The following is a 20,673-nucleotide window of genomic DNA, read 5'->3' on the forward strand; positions in this document are numbered from 1 at the left end:
GTAAAGATTTTGTGGTGGGGTAACACACTACAACTAAAAGTGCACAAGTAAAAGGCTACAGCCATTCCCCAGCAGTATGGCTCTGCATGAGAGGTTACCCTCCATACTGATGTCTCCAAAATGCTGTGTCTTTCAGAAATGTACATCACCTTACATGAAATGTAAGTAGGCATTACAGGAACAGTATCTCTTAGAAGAGCTGGTGTGCTTTTGGCTTTCAACACATAGCCAAGAAAATGTCAAGAAGCCTGGGAGAGACAGAAATCCAGAATTCCCAGCTTGGCGTTGGGAGGCAACGTAATCAGAGATGTACTTTTTGTAATGAACCTCAAATATGGTGAAATTTCACCCATTCTACAAGGAAAGCCTGCACCCTGCCTAAGTCCTCTGAATGGCAGTGTCTTCTGAAAGATTACATAAAGGTCAGTGAGGAGCTGTTGAATTTACATCTGTCCAGCTCTGGTTGTTCAAAGCCTTGATACAAGTATCAGCAGGTAAAAGTTAGCACAGATTTATTCCACTGGAGGAAGTTTAAACTATAGTGAAAAAGTTCAATTTATAACACAGTCTCCATATATTATTATACAGAGCAGGTATTTCCCCTTGGAGGGCTTTTGAGTTGGTGGGTATCTACAGAGCTAATTCTACTGGGTAAAGACTATAGTTGAACTTGTAGTATTTCCATAAGAAAGAAAAATGAAAATACTAAGTTGGAATATCAGATTGGGATGTTTCATGGTATCTTAGCATCATCATGGACTTAAAGAATACAGAAAATAATAAAGTCTTTGTACAGCCTAAAATTAAAGATGTTAAGTTTAAACCTTTTTTTTTGCCCTAAATGAAAGCTCTGCCCTTTTGCAGATACATTACCTGTAGTTTAAGGTCTCTTATTATAGTAAGGGGTTTGTTTATAATGTAAGCAACCAGTTCCATTTGCTTACAGTGAACAGTCATCTATTTTTAAAAAGTAAACACACTCCCTTCTACACATAGCTAGAAAAATACTGAACTTAGAGTGATTACTTTTTGTCTATCTTTGCTGCTGCTGTAATACAAACTCATTCACAGAAATTCTGTACTGCTCACCGGTGTGGTTGTCATTTTACTGATCTCTTCATCCTCATCTTCAGAATCACTGTTTGCATCTTGACAGTTTGCACCAGCAGCAGACACAGGCAGTTGAGACAGAAAAGTTTGTAGTACCCTCAAATACACAAGAAGTCCTTCCTCTGAAAGGGATCCTAGAGCACACACATGGGAACAAAAGATCATCAGCCAGATCACAATGTCCTATAAAGCATGTTTTATCAGAAAAAAACCTCACCAAAACAAGTTATGCCAAATCTTATCAAATTAGTGCATTTTGTACTGGTAAAGGGTAAGAATAGGCAATAAAACAGATCACCAACACTTTTATCCACAAGCTGTCCTTTCACTTGGCAATGAACCAGGCTATGAAAATACATATTAACTCCAATAGGAAAAAAAGAACAAATTGGCCATTCAGCTTCCTCACCCAAATATGTTTCTCCAACTGTTAACACAAAGTAGAAAAGCCATGGGGCTTGATCACTACTTCTTGAACATCCACCTTCTGTTAGTAATAGTGCATTCAGAAAGAGTTCATAAGGGAAAACAGTCTGCACATCAGCAAGCGCTGGAATGATGAAATGGAATATCTGATCTGTAAAAGGTGCTGCCAGAAACTCCTCTGTGAAGGCTGCAAAAATCTGCTGCCTGAAATGAAGAAAAATTATTGTTACAGAAAATATAGGCAAAATTTCTCACAATGAAACCCAGAAAGTAATAGATCAATTTGCAAGTTTGAACACATCCATGGAGAAGACTGCAAGGTACACTTCAATAATCCTGTCCTAGTACACCAAATTAACTTCTTATAATAAATCCTTTTCCTGATGATCTTACATGTAATTTTACCCTTTAAACTTTGCATGAACTTGCAGAAAACTATTCTGAAGTTAAATACATTGTTTATAATATCAAAAAAATCCATCTAAAAATTAGTCTTTTTTACACAAAATCCTACTTTAACACAAAACACTACTGCAGGTGATACAACCAGTGTAATTTCTGTTCCCTCTGCCTACTTACCTGATGACTCCTGCTTGTAAACTGTTATTTCTTGCCATAAACCTCATCTGTCACAGTTCCTTTTAACTCTAAAATTCTTTTCATCAGCCCTCATGTAAGATTCTCCACACCTATGTTCCTATGTATTATGATACCTGCTATTGTCTGTGCTGTTTATTGCAGCATTCAGCACGTTACTGCCTTTTTCTTAAACACCCCCGAAATGACATTGTTTCGTTCACATACTGCATCACCAAAGAATCATTACTACTGCAATGAAATCAACAAACTGCACTGAAAGAATGGCACCATCAAACTGCATCTCTGGCTATAGCAAATGAGTGCATGAGTATCTAATAGTATCTTTATTTACCTTGCACCTTCTGGACAGGAGCTATATGTAAAGTGCAATGGCTTCAGAACATTCTCCAGAAGTATTTTTGCAATAGGGACACGAGAAACATCAGAATACTCAATACTCGAAGGAAGCTTATTGTTAATTAACAAATAAAGAGACTTGTAGTAGCCTGCAAGTAAGAAAAATCAATTTTTGAATACGGCATTATTTTTCTTCTTTTCCATACAAAACAAACTGTCTATTTAACCTTAACTTGAATGATACAATTCATTTCATGAAGCCTGAGTTAGGAAGACATTTTACAATAGTCCAAGTCACATTCACACACCTAACAAGCTGTATCAGCAACCTCTTTGGAAACATCACATTATAAAATCATAAGTGGATAGTTTGATTTTCAAAGACCAATCAGCTCCTGCTGATGAAGTGAATAATTTGGGGTTTTTTTAATAACTCCCTATGAAAAAGATGCTCTCTTCACCTTTAAGTGACTCTAGTCATATGTTTGACAGTTGTCCTTCCACTCTTCTGGAAACAACAAATTTTCCCCTCTACACCAAAACATGACTGCATGATACAGGTAAGAGTCCTGCTGGCAAAATGTCTCAATTCTATGACCACCATGCCCTGGCAGGCTGAAGAATACAATCCCTGTTTCCAAACCAGGGCTCTCTCAGACAGTAATAAAATGCATTACCACCCAAACCATAAAGACATGCAGAGGGCAATTCAGTTCCGTCTCACTGAAGTACAAATGGAATCACATCATTTTATTCTTAAAGCAACTTCCTCTTGTTCAATGAACTCCTAAACTGAGACACAAGTTCCACAACTACAGGAAACACTGTAAATGCATAAACAGTGTCACATCACCTTTGTCAGGGACCACCTAACTCGGCACACAATGTAACAAGAGGAGGTGCTCATAAAGCAATAACAGCAATGTTGACAGAACACAGGCAAATTCTATGCAAAAACATGTACTATTAAAAGCTGATTACAGACTCTGTACAAATTAAGCATCATGAATTATTAGGAGACAGAACATTTGTGGTTGCACAAAACTGCTTGTTTTTATTTTCATTGTAAGTGATCAGAAAGCTAAATTTTAGGTTAAAAAAAATGATTCTATGATCTTGCTAAACTTTCATGTATCAGTTGTGAGGACTGAATATCACACTAAAAGAACAATTATATGCATTTCGGAAGAAATATTTATTACATAACAAGCAATGAGACAAACACATCTACTTTTGTAGCTTTTGCTATGCCACTGCAAGTAAAGGTATGTGCTATAATATGAGCAATTTTTTTCCTCATAGTAATTTCAACATACAGTAGTTAAAGCCAAATCCTTAGCAATAAGATAGTCTAGTCCACTGAATGTATTTTAGAACTTATACAGAACTATTCCAACAATTAACTAACAGATTGGAGTGCTCTTTCTGCACTGTACACCGATGAAGCTGAACTCAAGATGTTTATTTCAGAATAGTTTTGTCTTTTCTCCCCATCCACAAGTCTTGCAAACTCAATTTATCATATAGGAAAGCCCAATTTTTGGTGGGGCATTCCCAGAATAATTAAAGTTTCTTTGAGACAATTTTGGTGATAAGTACACAGTTCATTAACTTTCAGTATGTTTGCACAGGTGGAAGTGATTTCAGTTTAGCTGACAGTTTTGCTGATGACAGTACAAGCAAAATAAGAGCCCAGGTCACCATCTATTTGCTAAGGTGTCTCTAGTATCAGCAGGATGAAAATGTAACACCAATTTAGGATGACAACGAATGTTAACATTTATAGAGAACAGTTCTGCAACACAATGACCAACTTTTACACAACTAAAGCTTAAATCTGCCACAGTGTGTGCATGTGTCCATGTGTGCACGTTTCTGTGCCTGTGTCTGTAAACAGCTGCTGGAATAAAACTTCTGTCAGGTAGTATCCACCTATCTGTGGTAAAAGTCTGTTTAAGTAACTTGGCAGAATATTCAATTTATAAATGGAATTTCCATAGGAATCAGACAGTAATTCCTCAAGCAGGGATATCATGACAAGCACAGTATTCACCTAATATATAGGTTAGTGTATGCAGCACTTTAGTCATCGTGTCTGTGGTAAAAGCAAAAATATGACTAAGCCACATGGTCTTCAGGTATCACACTCTGCTCCAGTTTTGAGTATTTCCTGGAACTTCCAGCTCCTAGCTACTTACCTTTTTGAACCATGTAGTGCAAAATTTGTTCAATTAATGATGTCACATAGCTGACATCGTGTAAAACAGGCAAATACGTATTCTCGGATGAAAATACCTCAAGCATTCTCATAGGAAGTGCAACATTCAGACTGTCATCATTGCAGTTCTGCAACAGCCTAGAAATGAAATTAAATTAACAGTATTTAATGCATCTATTATTAGATACATCTCTTATGTCACCACAGGCACATGTACACAGATTGAAAACTAAAATTACAAAAAAACCTTTCCCATTCACCTTAAAGTAACTTCTTGCTACTCAGGTGTTAAGTGTTCTCAGTAGTTTAGCTACATCTTTTTGTTGGCATCTTTATCATAATAATTCCCAATTTTAGGGTTTCTATGCAGATGGCACTCTGCCATTAAATCCTACTAAATTCTAACTCTCAATGATTAGAACATTTGGAGGTCTATTGCATGAACTGGAAGGGAAGCAAAGAGTAATACATGTTTTTCCAACATATATTACTAACTAGATTAAAAATGAAGCCATAAAAGCCCCAGAGCAATATGGGCTGGAACAAAAGCTAGGGAACATCATATGCATAACTAACACTCTATGTCTTTGCTTACAGACTGAAATATCAAAAATACAACAATTCCTATCCTTTTAACAAGTACCAGTAAGCACAGAAATGATGAAGGTTAAGAACTTGTTTAGAATTCAAAGGATATTTTTAGAGCAAGATGTGTATAGGCATAGCTGCCCTAACAAAGTGCTTTGTGCCCCATCCACCTTAAGAGCTGCATTTACAAAACCACAACTTCAACTGTGTGAAAATGTACAATTCAGTGCAGTGACAGCACAGCTGTGTCCCACTCTATGTATACTTTGAAGCAAGCCACTCAGGACTTCTTTAGGATCTGGTGTCACTGTTTATCACACATACAGCATACACACTTATTAAGAACACAAGGTTCAGTGACCTGAACAAAACAATTTTCTAAAAAAAATTAAATATTTTCAAGCTCTGGAAGTATAACTAGTCCCCTATTATTGATAAGATCAAATATTTTGTTTTCCAAACTTAGGTTTTAGCTGTCAGATGTTCAAGTCACCTTAATAAATTTGCCTTCCTGTGATTCTCCCACTACACATAAGGAACTTAATGCTGAAACCACTAATATAACTGCTTAATATACTTTAAACTCAAAATTAAGTGTAAGGAAAGGCATCTTAAATAGAATTAGTTTTGAAACAAAATATATCCAAAGCATATCCTTGGATCATTAGTCTATATGGGTATATAGATTAATATAGTCATATAATAACTCCTAACACTATCAGTTCCCAAGAAAAGCTGTTTTCCACAAATATTGCTAATGATATTGCTATATGGAAACAGCTAAGAACATACATAAGTCTATCTCTAGGAGAGCATCCCTTAAGCACAGGCTGAACTTGAAAACCAGTGGAGCTTAAGAACACTCCATAGCTCTACATAAGAACAAGTATCCTACACCATGCTCTACACATACTGTACATAAACAGTCCTCTCCAAAAAATAAATTTAGATTTAATACTTCATCTGCTGCAAAAACAGACAAACAAATGCCCAAGATAATTTCTGAACAACCTTTCAACAGCAGCACACAGAAAAAAAAAAAATTTACCTGCAACACAGCCCCAACAGCCTTTTTATTTGGAATAAGCAAGTAAGTCTGTCTGGACCATCCAATTGCTTAACAAACTGAGAACTCTGTTTAATTAAGTTCTGACACATCCATACCTGCAACAAGATATGCACAAGTTTACAGTTTATAACAAGTCATACTATTTATTGCAACACAAACAGTAACATTTTACCCCTGTTTTGGGTATCTTTGGAGGACTTAAACACAAACTAAGACTGAATCATGTTTGCCTACAAATAAAAAACCTGTCACACAACATAATCTACACAACTGCTAGTACTAAACTTTCAAGTTAAGACTGAATTACACTTACAAATAATTTTACACTTGCAACAAATTTATCCGTTAATTTCTTGGTTTTAAACAGCTGTAATTCTTTAATGCCCATTATTAATAGCCACTATGGATCACACTTCCTCGTACATTTGGGAGGCTGGCAGTGACTTTGCAATTGATATGACAGCACCATTGAACAGTGAGGAAAAAATATCTCCCAAACAGCTTAGGAATGACCAGGGAGCTAAGTGGAAAACACTGTTTAAAAATTAAAATTCTAACAGAAGTGTGTTATTCTTTAAAAATTACTGTGAATAACGCACACAGGATTTTTCGAGGCTTCATTTCACAGATTTTGTATGGGTGTGAGCACACAGAAACTTGTAAAATCTAATTTAAGTTACTGTGACTAATGACAGCCAGCAGAGTGCAGGCCAGCAAAAGCCAGGATTCTTACAAGAATTTACTCAAGTGGTCAAAGCCTTTTTTGAATCCCTTTAAAATCTAAGTGAAAGGCTACATGAAAAGTGCATGAAATGCAAGTACTGTGGATCAAATATGTAGCAGTACTCACCAAACGCTTAGAATCCTCATTCTGTCTATAGAAAAAGAGTAACTGACGAACTAAAAGAGTCAAATTAGCTCCATTAGCAGTGGAAAATGTTCCTCCAGATTGGGCCAAATTAGCACAGCGATCAAATTCACTTCTTTGGATAGAGTACTTTAAAATAAAACATGCATAAATACATCAATAATGGTTTAAAACAGAGATGCAAAAGTTTTAAAACTTTAATTCAGCTTTCCATTCAAAGAGGCAGTAAAACAGATACAACACTTTTGTTAAGAGATCAAAGTAGATACAGTTTCATAGCTTAAGCCACAACTCCATTCCGTAACTGGAAGTACACATGTAACAAATTTGTTACTTTTCACGTAAAGAACATCACATCAAACATTTTAATCTAGTTCACTCTAATTAGCAAATTTAACTAGACACAACCTTTTCTTAGAAGAAGAACAGCAGCTTAGAACGAACAACTTTCTGAACTAGATACAACCTTTTCTTAGAAGAATCTACCCAACAGCAGCTTAGAACGAACAACTTTCTGACTTGAACTACCATCTTAGTCATATTGGAAAAAATAAAAAGCTCTACTGGTGTGGGAAAGCTCTTAATACCCACGAACTACCACCTTAGTCATATTAGAAAAAATAAAAAGCTCCACTGGTGTGGGAAAGCTCTTAATACCCAATGGTTTTCATCTGCTTTATCAGCTAAAAAAATATTGCATGATCCCACTGAGGTCCAGTTACATACATGCTTTGCAGAATATACATCAGTCTACTAAAATATGGAGTTTCAAATGGAAATGCCAAGAGGGAAAAAAAGAACTTACACCTTGTGGAATATACAAGCAAAGAGATTTTTCAACGGAATTATTTATATTCAAAAGAAATTATTTATTACCAGAAAGTTTCACTTTCAGCAAAACTGTTTAACAGCTTTTTAAACACATATATAAGTACTTACTTGATGTTTTCTGTCTCTGTACCCTCTTACAAATGACTGGATTATTATTGCATTTTTCAGCCTCCGCCTTTCTTCCTGTAAAACGAAGCAAGTAAATGAAATCAACAGTGTGGAACTGATTCTAATTTCTACCATTTTATCAAATATATTTGCAGCCAAAAGGATTTTTTTACATGAAAACTAAGCAGCACTCGTTAGTAAAATAAAGTATTTGAATGTTTGTATCCAATATGCATAAATCAACGAGAATGCTTTTGATGCTTTTAAGTCCAAATTTACCATTAAGAGACTGCAAAAGAATTAATACTCAGTATGTAATACTACAAAAATCTAAATAAACACTTTATTACTATCACTTTATTATTAATGCATTTTATTAGGTAAAGTCTGAATACTATGTTGGAGAATGCTGAAGGATTCATCAAATTCTACTGCAGCATTCCTCTCTCTGCACAAATCAGCGAACGCTGAAGATTCAGCTCTTTGTTTTCATTCAAATAATGTCAAATATTACAACACTGGCACAGTTAGATGTGGGGAAAACAAAACCAAACCATCAGTTATTTGGAGACCGTACCTCTGTCAAAAGGAAAATGAGGCTTAAAGCTTTAAGCCCAGGAGGCACAATATGGAAACTAGTAACAATTCTTACTCTCTTCTTTGAACCAGACATACCAAGTGAGTCCTTTCATGAAGTCCTCGTCAGTAGCTGGAAAGAGCAGTTAAAACCATTCCCTCACAATGGCTCACACTCTGAGGAACTGAAAGCCAGTTGGCTCGAGATGCAATGGAAAGAGCACTCATGAGTTCCCTGACAACACCTTCAGCATATCCCACCACAATAAATATGTGCAGGAAGTGGCTACTCTAATTATGTTTCTAACAGTGTCCATATAGTTTCTCAGGCGATAAAAGAGGGAAGTAAAAAGCTGCTCATGAACCTAGAGCTACAAAGCAGTGGTTGAGGCAGGCAAAGTATAAGGATCAAGAAGCTGTAGGGAGAGAAATTTTAACCTAATCAATCCTTAAATTAGAATAAGCCTATAATTCTGAGGGCTACCAAGCAAAATAAAAACACCAAAATGTTTTTGTAAATATCACTAAAATACATTCAGTAAAGTTCAAAGCCTTGATTTCTAATTCATTGTCCGATAAAGACATATCCAACTTAAGAACATTACCTAAGCTGACCAGAGAAACATCAGACAAAGTTGCAATCCAAGGCCTACTTTATTTTTCCTGGAAACTTTGGTCCCTAAAGCAGCTTCTCTGAATAAGCATTTACTTGCAGACTCTCATTACCTCTAAAGCACGGACCGAAATCAAAATGTTGATAGGCTAAAGGCTATTTTCCTCTCCAAAGTATCTACAGCAAAAGTTCAAGCAGGAGAGAGTTTCAATTACAGAGAGGCAGTGTCTCTTCATGACCATAATGTAAGGCTCAACTAAAACACAGATATGTGTGCTTCTCTAGGTATGGGCTTTATCTCAGAATACATAATTCTCAATTGGTGACCTATAATTGCAAAGGTTTTAAGTCTAAGGTCACTGCTAAGATTCTGCTACAGGCAGTTTTTTAAAAGCCATGACTGATTTTACTCTCAGAGGAGTCATTCATTTTGAGAGAATGGGCTACATACCACAGAAAATCATTGTGTGCATATGTGTATGTATATACAGGTATATCACTCTGCCTTGCAGAAGACAGAATTAAGCAACTGAATGAGTTACTTCAGTGTATGGCAAGAAGTTTACGAACCACAAAGAATTTTTGCATATGTTGGTAAAGATTTATTGAACATAAATTTGGTTAATAACAGAGAATTCTGAACTAACTGGTGAAATAATAGTAATTTCATATTAACATTTGGTCCATAATTATACACATGCTGGAAAGACAAAAAGCAGTAACTGAGGAGCCACTGCAGAACTTGTGCTTAATCTAGCAAGGGTCAAACACACCTTTAAAGGCCAAATTTTTTGATAAGCATGAAACCTATAGTTATACTTTTTAAGTAATTTTTAACACAGTTTTTTCAACTCATATATTGGGGTGAGGGGAATGACAAAATTAACATATTCACTTGAATTTCATGCTACCAAATTTTGTTTTTCCTTTCAATGCCTGTTCCTCCTTTGCATCATTCCAGACTGAATTATCCATAGCAGTAAGCTTCCATGATAGACCAGTATTAAGGCTGCCTAAGGCTTCACACATCAATTTCTCACTGCTCCTCAATTATCAGGTAATTTCAAAGCACTTTAGGATACATTCAAGTATCATTGTTCTGATTTTACCTTCACAGAACTGAGGCATACACTGAGGAAACGAATTACTGAAGGTCATCCAAGATACCATAGCAGAACCAGGAGCAGAAGACAGTTTGCTAAAACCAATCCATAGTAACAGATTAACAATGAGGTAGAAACTGCAATTTACTAGCCAAATACCTCTCCTTTCTCAACAAACACTAGATCCAACAAACACTTTGTACCCAGTGCATGCTTAAGTCCCATCTTTTGAGATGAAAATCACTCCTGAGAAACACCTGAAAAGCAGTCAAACTGTTTGGCCAGTTGGAGCATACTGGAAGACCATAAAAGACTTGCAAACTGAAAGAGAACATTCCAGAACTGAGCACAACTGCAGCAGAAGTACTTTGCCCTGTAACGTTACTGCACCAAAGAAAAATCCAGTGGGCATGCAAACGCTTACGATCTACTTTACCTCTCGTTTTCTCCTTTCTTCCTGAGTACGATGCAGGAGAGAAGCCTTTTCTTCCTGTAAGACACAAATAAAGACACTATTGCATTTTCATTCAAACACAATTCAACTACACTCATGATACTTAATGCAGACTTCACTTCAGAGATTGTTCATAATACGTAACACAAAACATTGGAGAAAAGTAGGCGTTAATCATTTCTCGTGCTTACGAAGACACGAGACACAGCCTCTCAACAGAACAGTGATGGAGGGAAGCCATGGCCCTATGGAAAGGGACAGGCAAACAACAGCAAACTGTAATGATCCCTGTCCAGATTTGTGCTCTCAGCGTATCAACAACCGAGGAAACATCGCCCATTTACAAACGGTGGAGCTGAAGCATAGTAAGGTCCCAATCCCACCTGACAGTAGCCAATGTCTGAGTGTTTTCCTTGCCTGGGGCGTACATAAATCACTGGCCCAGGTGCATACAGCAAGCTGTGGCATGTTCAAAGCAACCACATCCTGATTCAAAGCCCCATGCTTCTGTCTAACTTGGAAAAAAGCATGAAGCTCTTTTATTTACTTACCCTTTTCCTCCAAACCTATCCAGAAAATGTGTCAAGACAGACACATAGAATAAATGGCAGGAATTTTTCTTTTAAAATTTTGAACTCTTCACCCAAATTAAGGCTACAAACTGAAACTCTCAGGACAGTGATCTCATCAATAGAGAAAAAGAAAAGAATATAAAGTATTCATGAAGACCCAAAGAACAATACCATTATAACAGAAAACCTGTGCATTAGCTTTTAAATCACAATCTCAAATCAGTACACATAGATTACAACATATTATTTATTTGCTCTATTTGCAAGGATCTCTTACTGGCTGGTTCTGTGTGATTTCCAAGGAAATGACAAAATACAATTTTGATGCACAGTATTCGGCTCCCAGTACAGACAGCAGGAGCTGAAAGTACCCTGGCACCTTCCCAAATCCAGTCTAAAACACACCATAGATTTAAGGAAAGTGTTTTCTTCCTTTTTTGCCACTATGACACATATAATGACTTCCTTTTTCTCCCTATACCCTTATTATCCTAAAGTAGTTAAGAAATAGAACACACTCAAGCTGAAAATGTACCGTATTTGAATACACAAAAATCAATTTGAAGTTGACAAACAAATGTTTACAAAATATTTAACCACAAGTGAAACAACTGTGCTGGAATATTTTCAATGTCTATCAGCAGATACAGAAACTGAGGGCAAAACTCTTCTGTGCTTCTTTTTTCATGGTGCAGGGGAAGCTAAGCCACAATTCTCTTGGTTTCTTTAGGATAGAATGTATTCTAACACAGACCACCAAGAGAGAGTGAAAAAGAAAAACAGAGATGTAGAAAAGGAATTTGAAGTTGAGTTTGTATTTCAGATCATTTAGTGGAGCAAGCACAAAGAAAAAAAATCCCACAAGAAGGTTAACCATCTCTTCCTCTAAAGACAGTATTTATGGCCAAAGACACCACTAACTACAGCTATTGCCCTCTAAAGACAGGTTTTTTCCATGTGTTAAACACAGGATAAACAAATCATAATGAAATCCACACATAAGATGATTTATCTCCACTCAAGCAGTAGGAAAGGCACTAGGTCTGCTTGACAAAATGAAGCAAGAGAGTCTGACCTCACACACACACACACAAAAAAGACAAAATAATATACTAAATTAAGAAATAACCAACAAATGGCTTAAAAGTGATTAAAATCTGCCTATTTAAAAGTGATCATTCTGCAGGCAGTGTCATGTAAAAGAGTAATTCTGCTTCAAAGCAATGTTGCTTAATTTGTCCTTCAAAGAGAATCGAAAGAAAAAGCAGAACAACATACAGAAAAGGGAAGACAAACTGTTACGTGTGAGTGGAGAACAGTACACAAAAAAAACCCCAAACGAACACAGTAAAAGAAAGTGATTCATAAAGAAGAACAGTACACAAAAAAAAAACAAACGGACACAGTAAAAGAAAGTGATTCATAAAGGAAAATTAAGTGGCCAGAGGGCTGATCAGAAAATAATTTTAAAGCATTTGAAGACAGAGGGAGATGTAATAGGACAATGTCTCCTCACTTGGTGTATCACCAGCTTTGCACTGAGCAGGAATTGGGTCACTTAGGAGCAAGCACTCTTTAAACCAATCCACTCTCAAAAAGCTAACAAAACTTGAAAGTTTTTAGTCAGTCACATACTTGCTTTGCGTACTCGTAGAGATAAACACCAACTTGACAAAGTATAACTTAAATACAATAGAGGAACTGTCCTAAGACAATATTTAAGTACATCCTACCTCTAAAGAATTATTATAGGTCAAATAATACTGTTGTTCTTGCTCACAAGATGAACACAGATCATAATTATGACTACAGAATTTATTTAAATGCAAGAAAAATGTATCTCCTTCGGAGTAATTAAATCAAACTGGAATACAGTCTCTTCAGAAATTAAAAAGCAACAGCACATATGCAATAGAAAATAAACCTGCTGTGGACAAGAGATGAAAAGAGCTACTGAACATTCTTCTTCACATACAAAGGCCATTCTAACAAAATTATTTCTACAAGACTGCTAATTGCACAGTCATCTCTGAAATCCTCTCTCAATTGCCCCTTAACAACCAGCACAGGGAAAAAAGAGCCAAACTGGGCAGCGGTTGCTCTGTGGCTGGTTGTGAATGACAACAGCGTTAGGGTGAGTGATGTGTATCTGACAGCTCCCGTTCACTGTCACCTGACTGCTGCCAACGACAGCGTCTGCTCCACTGCCCCTTCTGCTGCCAGAGCCACTCCAGAATAACTCCCAAAGATCACAGCCAGCTCACCCCTCCTCCCCACCTTCCTCGCCTCGCTCCTGGGATGGTCATGCTGTCTTCTTTCTTCACCTGCCAGACAGGCAGATGTCAGGTAACAAGTCTACCTATCAAGGCAGGCAGGCAGACAGTTTAGAGGGAACAAAACATGAGCTTGTCTTGATTGCTTCAACTCTAACTCAAAATGAGTGAAAAGCCATTTACTAAATCACAGTCCCGACGCTTTCTATGACATAGTCCTCTTCCTTCAGCAGCTTGCTCTCCGAAGTGCAGAACAGGGAATACACTGTCCATGAGATTCATGCAACACTTGGCACATTCCTAGCAGTCCCTTTCCTGCCTGCTGCTTCCTCCAACAGAAGGCAGTTATAGAGACAATCAGCCTCAAGCTCCAGCACACAAGCTGCACGACCATGAAACGCCCAATTTGAGCAACTTTCTACACCAGACATGAGGCATGATACAAAGAAACAAGAAAGCAGAGAAAGGGTATGTGACAGCAAAACACAATGTGACATTACAGATGATGACTCAAAGTGCAAGACACAATGGGGAGAGGTGAAAACACAGAAGCAGATGAGAGGACAGTATACAGAAAGGAAAACTTGTGACTACCATCAAAGAAGTGTTAAGTAACATCTGAAATGATAATTTGTACATTGAGTAAAACTGCTCTGTATGGTGCAATTCATCACAGCAAAGCTCAAAGCTGCACCACTGCTGTAACAGAGTTGATGAGAACAGCCACATTCGACAGGGTAACCATGTAAATGTCAGGGCTTCAAGTACACCAATTAAATCCATGATGAAAAAAAATAATAAATTAAAACTGCTTGCTTGTCCTCATTTTGCTGAAACAAACTCTTTGGTTGCAAAAGTATGTTTACAGAACTCACAGCTTTCACATATCCTAGGCAAAGACTGAATAAGGTACACAAATACACCAATTATTATTTTCACCCTGCATTTAACACTTTGCATTTAATGAAATTTCAGCCCTCTTGGCTCAAAATCCAGGCCCAGAAGAACAAAATGGATACATAATTAAATCTTTTCAAACAGTTCTAGTATTTATTGACTCTTTTAAAATCCAAAATTGAACACTCCTGGACAGCTATCTTAGCTTCATGCAAATGTAAAACCTAAATATGCCCAATATAAAGATGAAACTGAGTAATTATTTTCGGGTACTGGCTAGACACTGAGCACACCTTTGTTAAAAATTAACAATAACATACTGAAGTAAAAAATAAATATTATGAATAAATGTTTGAGGTTTGTAACATACTGAAGTAAAATATTATGAATAAATGTTTGAGGTTTATTTATAAACAACCAGTGTTTATTTTAGTTATTGAAAATGCCACCACAACAGATCATGAAAAGTACAAGGAATGACTTTTCATTACATTTTCTTGGAAAAACTAACACCATTTTGGGGGACAATTTTAAAAACTTGTATGGTTTTCATCTACAAAACCCAGGGACTTGCAGCTTTTTTCCTTTCCTTAAAATGAGGGACATGACTCTACAGCTGAATTTAGCTTGAGCCAAAAAGTCATCTAGCTTGGTTTGATAAAAATCAGTAACAAATCCCAAGGCAAATAAAGTGACCTATGCAATTGATAGAAAATTCCTTTCAAGACAAGTATTTAACAAGTCCGACAAGTAAAAGGAAGGTTTTCTAGCATTTATTTGTAGGGATCAAATGTGGACACAGGGAGCCAGCCCCCTCTTTCCCAACAATGTTTTATTTCCAGACATTATTTTAGACAAGATGAACTCCCATTTTTTTTCTCTACATAGTAAGAGAAAATGTGCATTTTAAAAGACTTACAATGTCTTGAACTGGACTTCAACAATTTCAATTCCACTGAACATGCCTGAGTAAATCATGCTCAGCAGCCTGAAATATTTTGCTTTAAAACGGTTTGTGACTCTGCTTAATCATGATGTAAATAACCAGAGATGTGTTTAGATGTCGAGAAGACCATCTTCCAGAAGGAGGTATTTTGAACTATGCCCAGGAGGAGGCATTTGGCCAGGGAAAGCCTGACTCCACCGGAATAAACATCACACTGCTTGCTAGAAAACATCTCAGCATTTTAGCTGGAATTTTGCTATAGGGAGTATCTGGAACCACTTCTATCATGGTATCTGTAAAGCCACACACAGGGAACCAGGACTTGACAGGAGGCTCTAGAGGTCACCTGAAATCCAAACAAGCTCAGTTTGTCTCTATTATGATGTTTAAGATGCATATTATACACAGTTGTAGCTGAGCAACTTGTAGTGGAAAGTGTCCCTGTCTATGACAAGGGGGTTGGTGCCTTCCAACCCAAACCATTCTATGACTTTTCATTTTCTCAGCAACAAGCAGAGGAAAAAAATTTCTAAAAGCAGCAATTTTTTGTTTTCAAATGAAAAAATAACACATAACTGTACATAACAGCATAATCACTTCTGACAGCTAACTATAACTTCATCTTTCGGTGCTTCCTTTCAAATGAGGAGAATTTTAAATGTTACAGAGAGAGAAAAACAAAACAAGAATCTAGTATGCATTAACTGTAATAGTTTCCTACTGACAGACAGTCATTATTTAACAACATGAAGGTCTCATACTTCCACACCACAAATCTGAAATACAAACTGTATTTCAAGACTTAGGCTTTGCCATTTCAATGCTGTGGACAAAACACAGCTCTGACTCAGAACGAGGTATGTACCTGTGTAAGGATACATGCCATGTGCCTTCTGGGACAAAGGTCTCAGTGAGCAAAGCAGTGCAATTCCTTCCCACCATGCAAAACTAAACAGTGAATTTGTAATCAAAATCCGGAATTCCTCTGCTATAAATCCCTAGGATCATTTCATTTCCATGGTGACATGGTGTAGGTTCAAGAAACTCACAACAAAACAGTAATTCTTCCTTCCTGAAATTATTGACAACTTTCCTCAATCAATCAATAGGAGAGAAACAAAACTTTCTAGAATCTGTCCGTCCCATCATTGCTTATATGCTACAGACATCAGGATAAGCAATACTGACTTGGACAGATCTCTCCATACACTGGCAGTCTTATGGCCTACTGTTTGCAAAAGTTACCTCTTAGAATACAGACCTCGTAGTAGAATTACCTCTTAGTAGAATACAGACAAGAAAGAGCAAACAAGGTGCTTCTAGAGGTCTACCTCTGCACTTCAGCTGAGAGCAGGGGGAAAAACACATGAGAATCTAATGCTTGATGTTATGCTACTAGTTTCAGAAAGCACCTCACTAACTACTAAATTAGAATACAAACAAACTTTGTACATTGAAGATCTTGGAATATTATAAACATCCATAATAAAAGAAATTAAAGAGACTTTTTAAAATACAAGTGGAGCCATCACTATTTAGTTGTTAGCAATTTTCCATGTCTTCCACAAAACCAACCAACCAAAAGCTGACTCAATGAAGTTGGTTTCACTTTGGTGACAGTGCATTCTGAGAATGGGTTTTTTATAAATCATCTCATACTTCATTATAACTTAAACACACTTTCTTTTAAACAGTCTTGGCATTTATAAAAGCATGGTTTAGATAACTCAAGTGACACTGTAAATTTGAATTAACAATCTTGTTCTAACCATTTTTCTTGGTAAAGACTTGAAGATGTCATTAATACATTTCACAGTGTAACCAAATTATGTGGAGCTGCAGAGCCCCACGTACATCTCAGCACAGGCACAGGAATCCCCTGCATGGATGGACTAAAGGACTCCAGCCTCGGATCTTTCTTTAGACTCATAAAATGAATGAAGAACACTAGGCCTGACTGTACCAAATCAAGCTGATGTGGTAAAACCAATGTCAGTGACACCTGCCAGCTGCCACCAGAAGGCATGGAGACACTCCACATAGCAGAAACATGTTTATTGGATGGGACACAAAGGTTGGGGTGGGAACCACGCAGGTGAAGGACCATCTGTTTCAGTGCCCTGCACAGTTAGGTTGGGCAAGTTCAGTCTGAGCTGCACCCCGAGCCAACTCTTCAGGTATCTCTCATCTCCTGCACAACACACCACAGTCATTTTGCAGCCACAGCCTTTTAGGCAACAATTACTGTCTTGTACAAAAAGTCCATGAGTAATTCAAGATGTTCCTGTATTGAACTCCAATAACAGTATTCATTTTTGGAGGCTACTTTACTCCAGAAGTAAGAAAATACGTTTTGCCAGTTACAATTAAACTAATCTAAAAATTTCTTTTGAAGTGCCTCATAAAGCAGGGAACCCTGTTTTAAAGGAGCCAATAAGCCACCACAGAAATAAAAATAAACCCACTGAAATTACCTGATCACATTGTAAACAAAACACTCTATCTACACCCTCAAACACACAGACAACAGTGCAAACAGTCCAAATGAATCAGCAGATTTTTGAAAGCAGCTATGGAGGGAAAAGTCCAAACACTAACAATACCACCTACATTTTTACACTTACGTGCAATGCAATATTATAATTGTTACAGTAATATTCTGAAAGGATCAGTCGCAGGGAAAGTCATTTGGAAAACACTAATTTGTAACCCAGGACTAGAATAAAAACAAGTGACCTTTAAACACTACGTTTTTTGGCAAGAGGTTTGGGAGGATTGAAGTGTCTGTCTATAGCACCCACAATTCAGACCATAATACACATGAACCTATGATGCAAACAGTGCAAGAACAGCCCTGAAGATCTCTGTTTCCAGAATTAAAAAATGCCATAAAAGTTAGCACACTAGATTCTATTCCCTTCTAACTGCCACAAGCCCCAACCATATTTCTATCATTGTGTCTATACTGACAGAACTTAGGTCAGCCCCTTGTGAGGCCTGAAAAACACTACTAACACACAGCAAAGTCAGAGAGGTGTCAACACCTCTGACCAACTCAGTTGCTGCTTGCAGCTGCAGTTCTATCAGCAAAACCACACTTTTAATAGGCAGTTCTGCTGACCATTTATTTTGGTGCAGTTGCATTCACATCAGACTCTGCTGGGACCTTTAGCACTGACTTGCTCCTCAAACAGATATTCCTGCTTGCCTACTGGGAGGGTTTTGCTCACGAATCTATACCAGTCCAACAACATTTGGGAAGTGTCCCCAGACTGGACAGAGAGTTATTCTTAGCATTACGCAGCCTGAACACAGATTTTATCAGTATTTCTGAGTTGTGCTTTACTCCATCACAGGAATCACAGTAGCAGTACTAGGTATCCAGCTAAGTATAAAAAACCTGGCAGAGGTGCAGGGTTTGAACTATACTCTGTATCTTTCTAAAATTATACACCATTTGCGAGGGCAAGGGCGTTTGTCAAAGAACTGAGGGTTTTTAGCATGTGCACAAAAAAGCTGAGAGGAAACATTTTACAATTCAGCCTTCTGTAAAAATGAAGCCTATGAGGAATATGATCACAAGGAGCCTATGACAGGAAATTATGAGAAACTCATGGAACCCACAAACACTTGCCACACTACCACCACTGCAGTATGTTTTCATAGAAGTCCAGGCAAACTGCACTTTAGATGTAATTTTTAGCATTGTTTAAATGAATTATTTCATTAGAACTGGATACAGTTTCTGAAAACTGTTTCAAGGGCGTTCTGCAAGGTCCATGTAACCATGATGTCCATGTAACCATGATGCCCAAAGCTGTGTGTAACTGATTTGCACTGATGCAGCACAAGCACTTCAGGGAACCAATGTCAACTCACGCGATCTCTGGACCAGTCAGTACCAATCTGATCATGACACATCACCCCTGTACTGCACAGAGTGCACGTTAACACATCAAGTTCACTTTCTAATCCTTCTTTACATTTTAATAATTGCCCCTGGAAATTTATACCTGCATAACATTAAGAAACTTGTCCCACAAAATTAAAATAGATGTAACTTTGATGAATTTTCATTATTCCAGAAGTTTAAAAGAAGATGTTATGGCAGGTGTTTACTTCTGTAGAAGGAAACATGCTCAGCAAGAAACGCTATGAGCAAGTCAGGGTCAAAAGTTGCCAAGTACCTGAAGTGTTGAGCAGAGTACCAGGGCGTGTACTGCCAATTCCTACTTCAGCCAGGGAGTATTTATGGTATTTTGATTCATGTAATGACACTGTATGTAATCCAATGAACAGAAATGTCTTAAGATAAAACGAAGATCAACTAGAGGAAAAGCTGCATAATTTAAGCACAGTTCTGCTACACATTCTCTTTATTTATATTAAGACAATACACCAAAATATAAACTTCACTGTGATTTTAGTATCACATAGAGCAGTATTTTAGCTGCCAAACCTTATAAGTTTCCAAGCACCAAGCCTCCTTCTAGTGCACAATAACAAAAACTTGAGGCTTATTTTTACCCCATGAACACTGAAAAACACTAATGAGAACACTCGTTAGCTTCCCACGCAGTCATCTCCAATGATGACACGGGGAATCGGTGTTTTCACAGTGAATTCAAGTGACCCCTACAGATCAGGCCACTTCTAAAAACACTTCGTCCTTCCTCTCGTTCTTCGGCACTCCTGTGCCCTTCAGTGCCTGACTGAACACTCGACTGTCCAATCAGCAAGACCAAAACAAACCGTTCCGCTCCTTTTCCATCCATAAAATACAAGGAGATCCAGCAGTCTGGCACAGCTGACGATCAGTCGTTACTCACCCCGCACACGACAAATGGGCTGGAGGAACACTCGACAGAGACCCCGGCGGGTCCGTGTGCGGGGGGAGGTGACAGGTCTGGGGTCACTCGCGGGGGGACGAGCCAAGGAGACATGTCCTCGCTTCCCACAATTCTCACTGCACTACACGCCCGGGATGGTCTGCGTGGCCTGATCATACGAGCAAAACCCAGCCCAGCCGCACGAACGCGGAGTCAGGGAGACCAGAGAGACACACACCATCGCGGGGAGGATCCT

The 20,673-nt window shown here is 37.7% G+C and overlaps 1 protein-coding gene across 1 annotated transcript in view; it reads right to left on the minus strand.

The window, feature by feature from the left end:
* The window catches only part of UBE3C (ubiquitin protein ligase E3C), a gene marked incomplete at its 3' end in the record, with an annotated part of 48,644 nt that extends 28,113 nt beyond the window's left edge, over positions 1 to 20,531 (minus strand). The window contains exons 1-9 of the mRNA XM_009074746.1: positions 20,418 to 20,531; positions 10,883 to 10,936; positions 8,155 to 8,229; positions 7,198 to 7,344; positions 6,327 to 6,442; positions 4,671 to 4,828; positions 2,468 to 2,621; positions 1,520 to 1,740; positions 1,090 to 1,244 (exon numbers count right to left, since the gene is read on the minus strand). Coding sequence (XP_009072994.1) covers positions 1,090 to 1,244; positions 1,520 to 1,740; positions 2,468 to 2,621; positions 4,671 to 4,828; positions 6,327 to 6,442; positions 7,198 to 7,344; positions 8,155 to 8,229; positions 10,883 to 10,936; positions 20,418 to 20,531 — 1,194 coding nt within the window. The remainder of the gene's footprint in view (positions 1 to 1,089; positions 1,245 to 1,519; positions 1,741 to 2,467; positions 2,622 to 4,670; positions 4,829 to 6,326; positions 6,443 to 7,197; positions 7,345 to 8,154; positions 8,230 to 10,882; positions 10,937 to 20,417) is intronic.
* Positions 20,532 to 20,673: the final 142 nt, after the last annotated feature.

The sequence above is a fragment of the Acanthisitta chloris genome, unplaced genomic scaffold, assembly GCF_000695815.1.
Source record: "Acanthisitta chloris isolate BGI_N310 unplaced genomic scaffold, ASM69581v1 scaffold4365, whole genome shotgun sequence".
In the NCBI taxonomy this organism is placed as follows: domain Eukaryota; kingdom Metazoa; phylum Chordata; class Aves; order Passeriformes; family Acanthisittidae; genus Acanthisitta; species Acanthisitta chloris.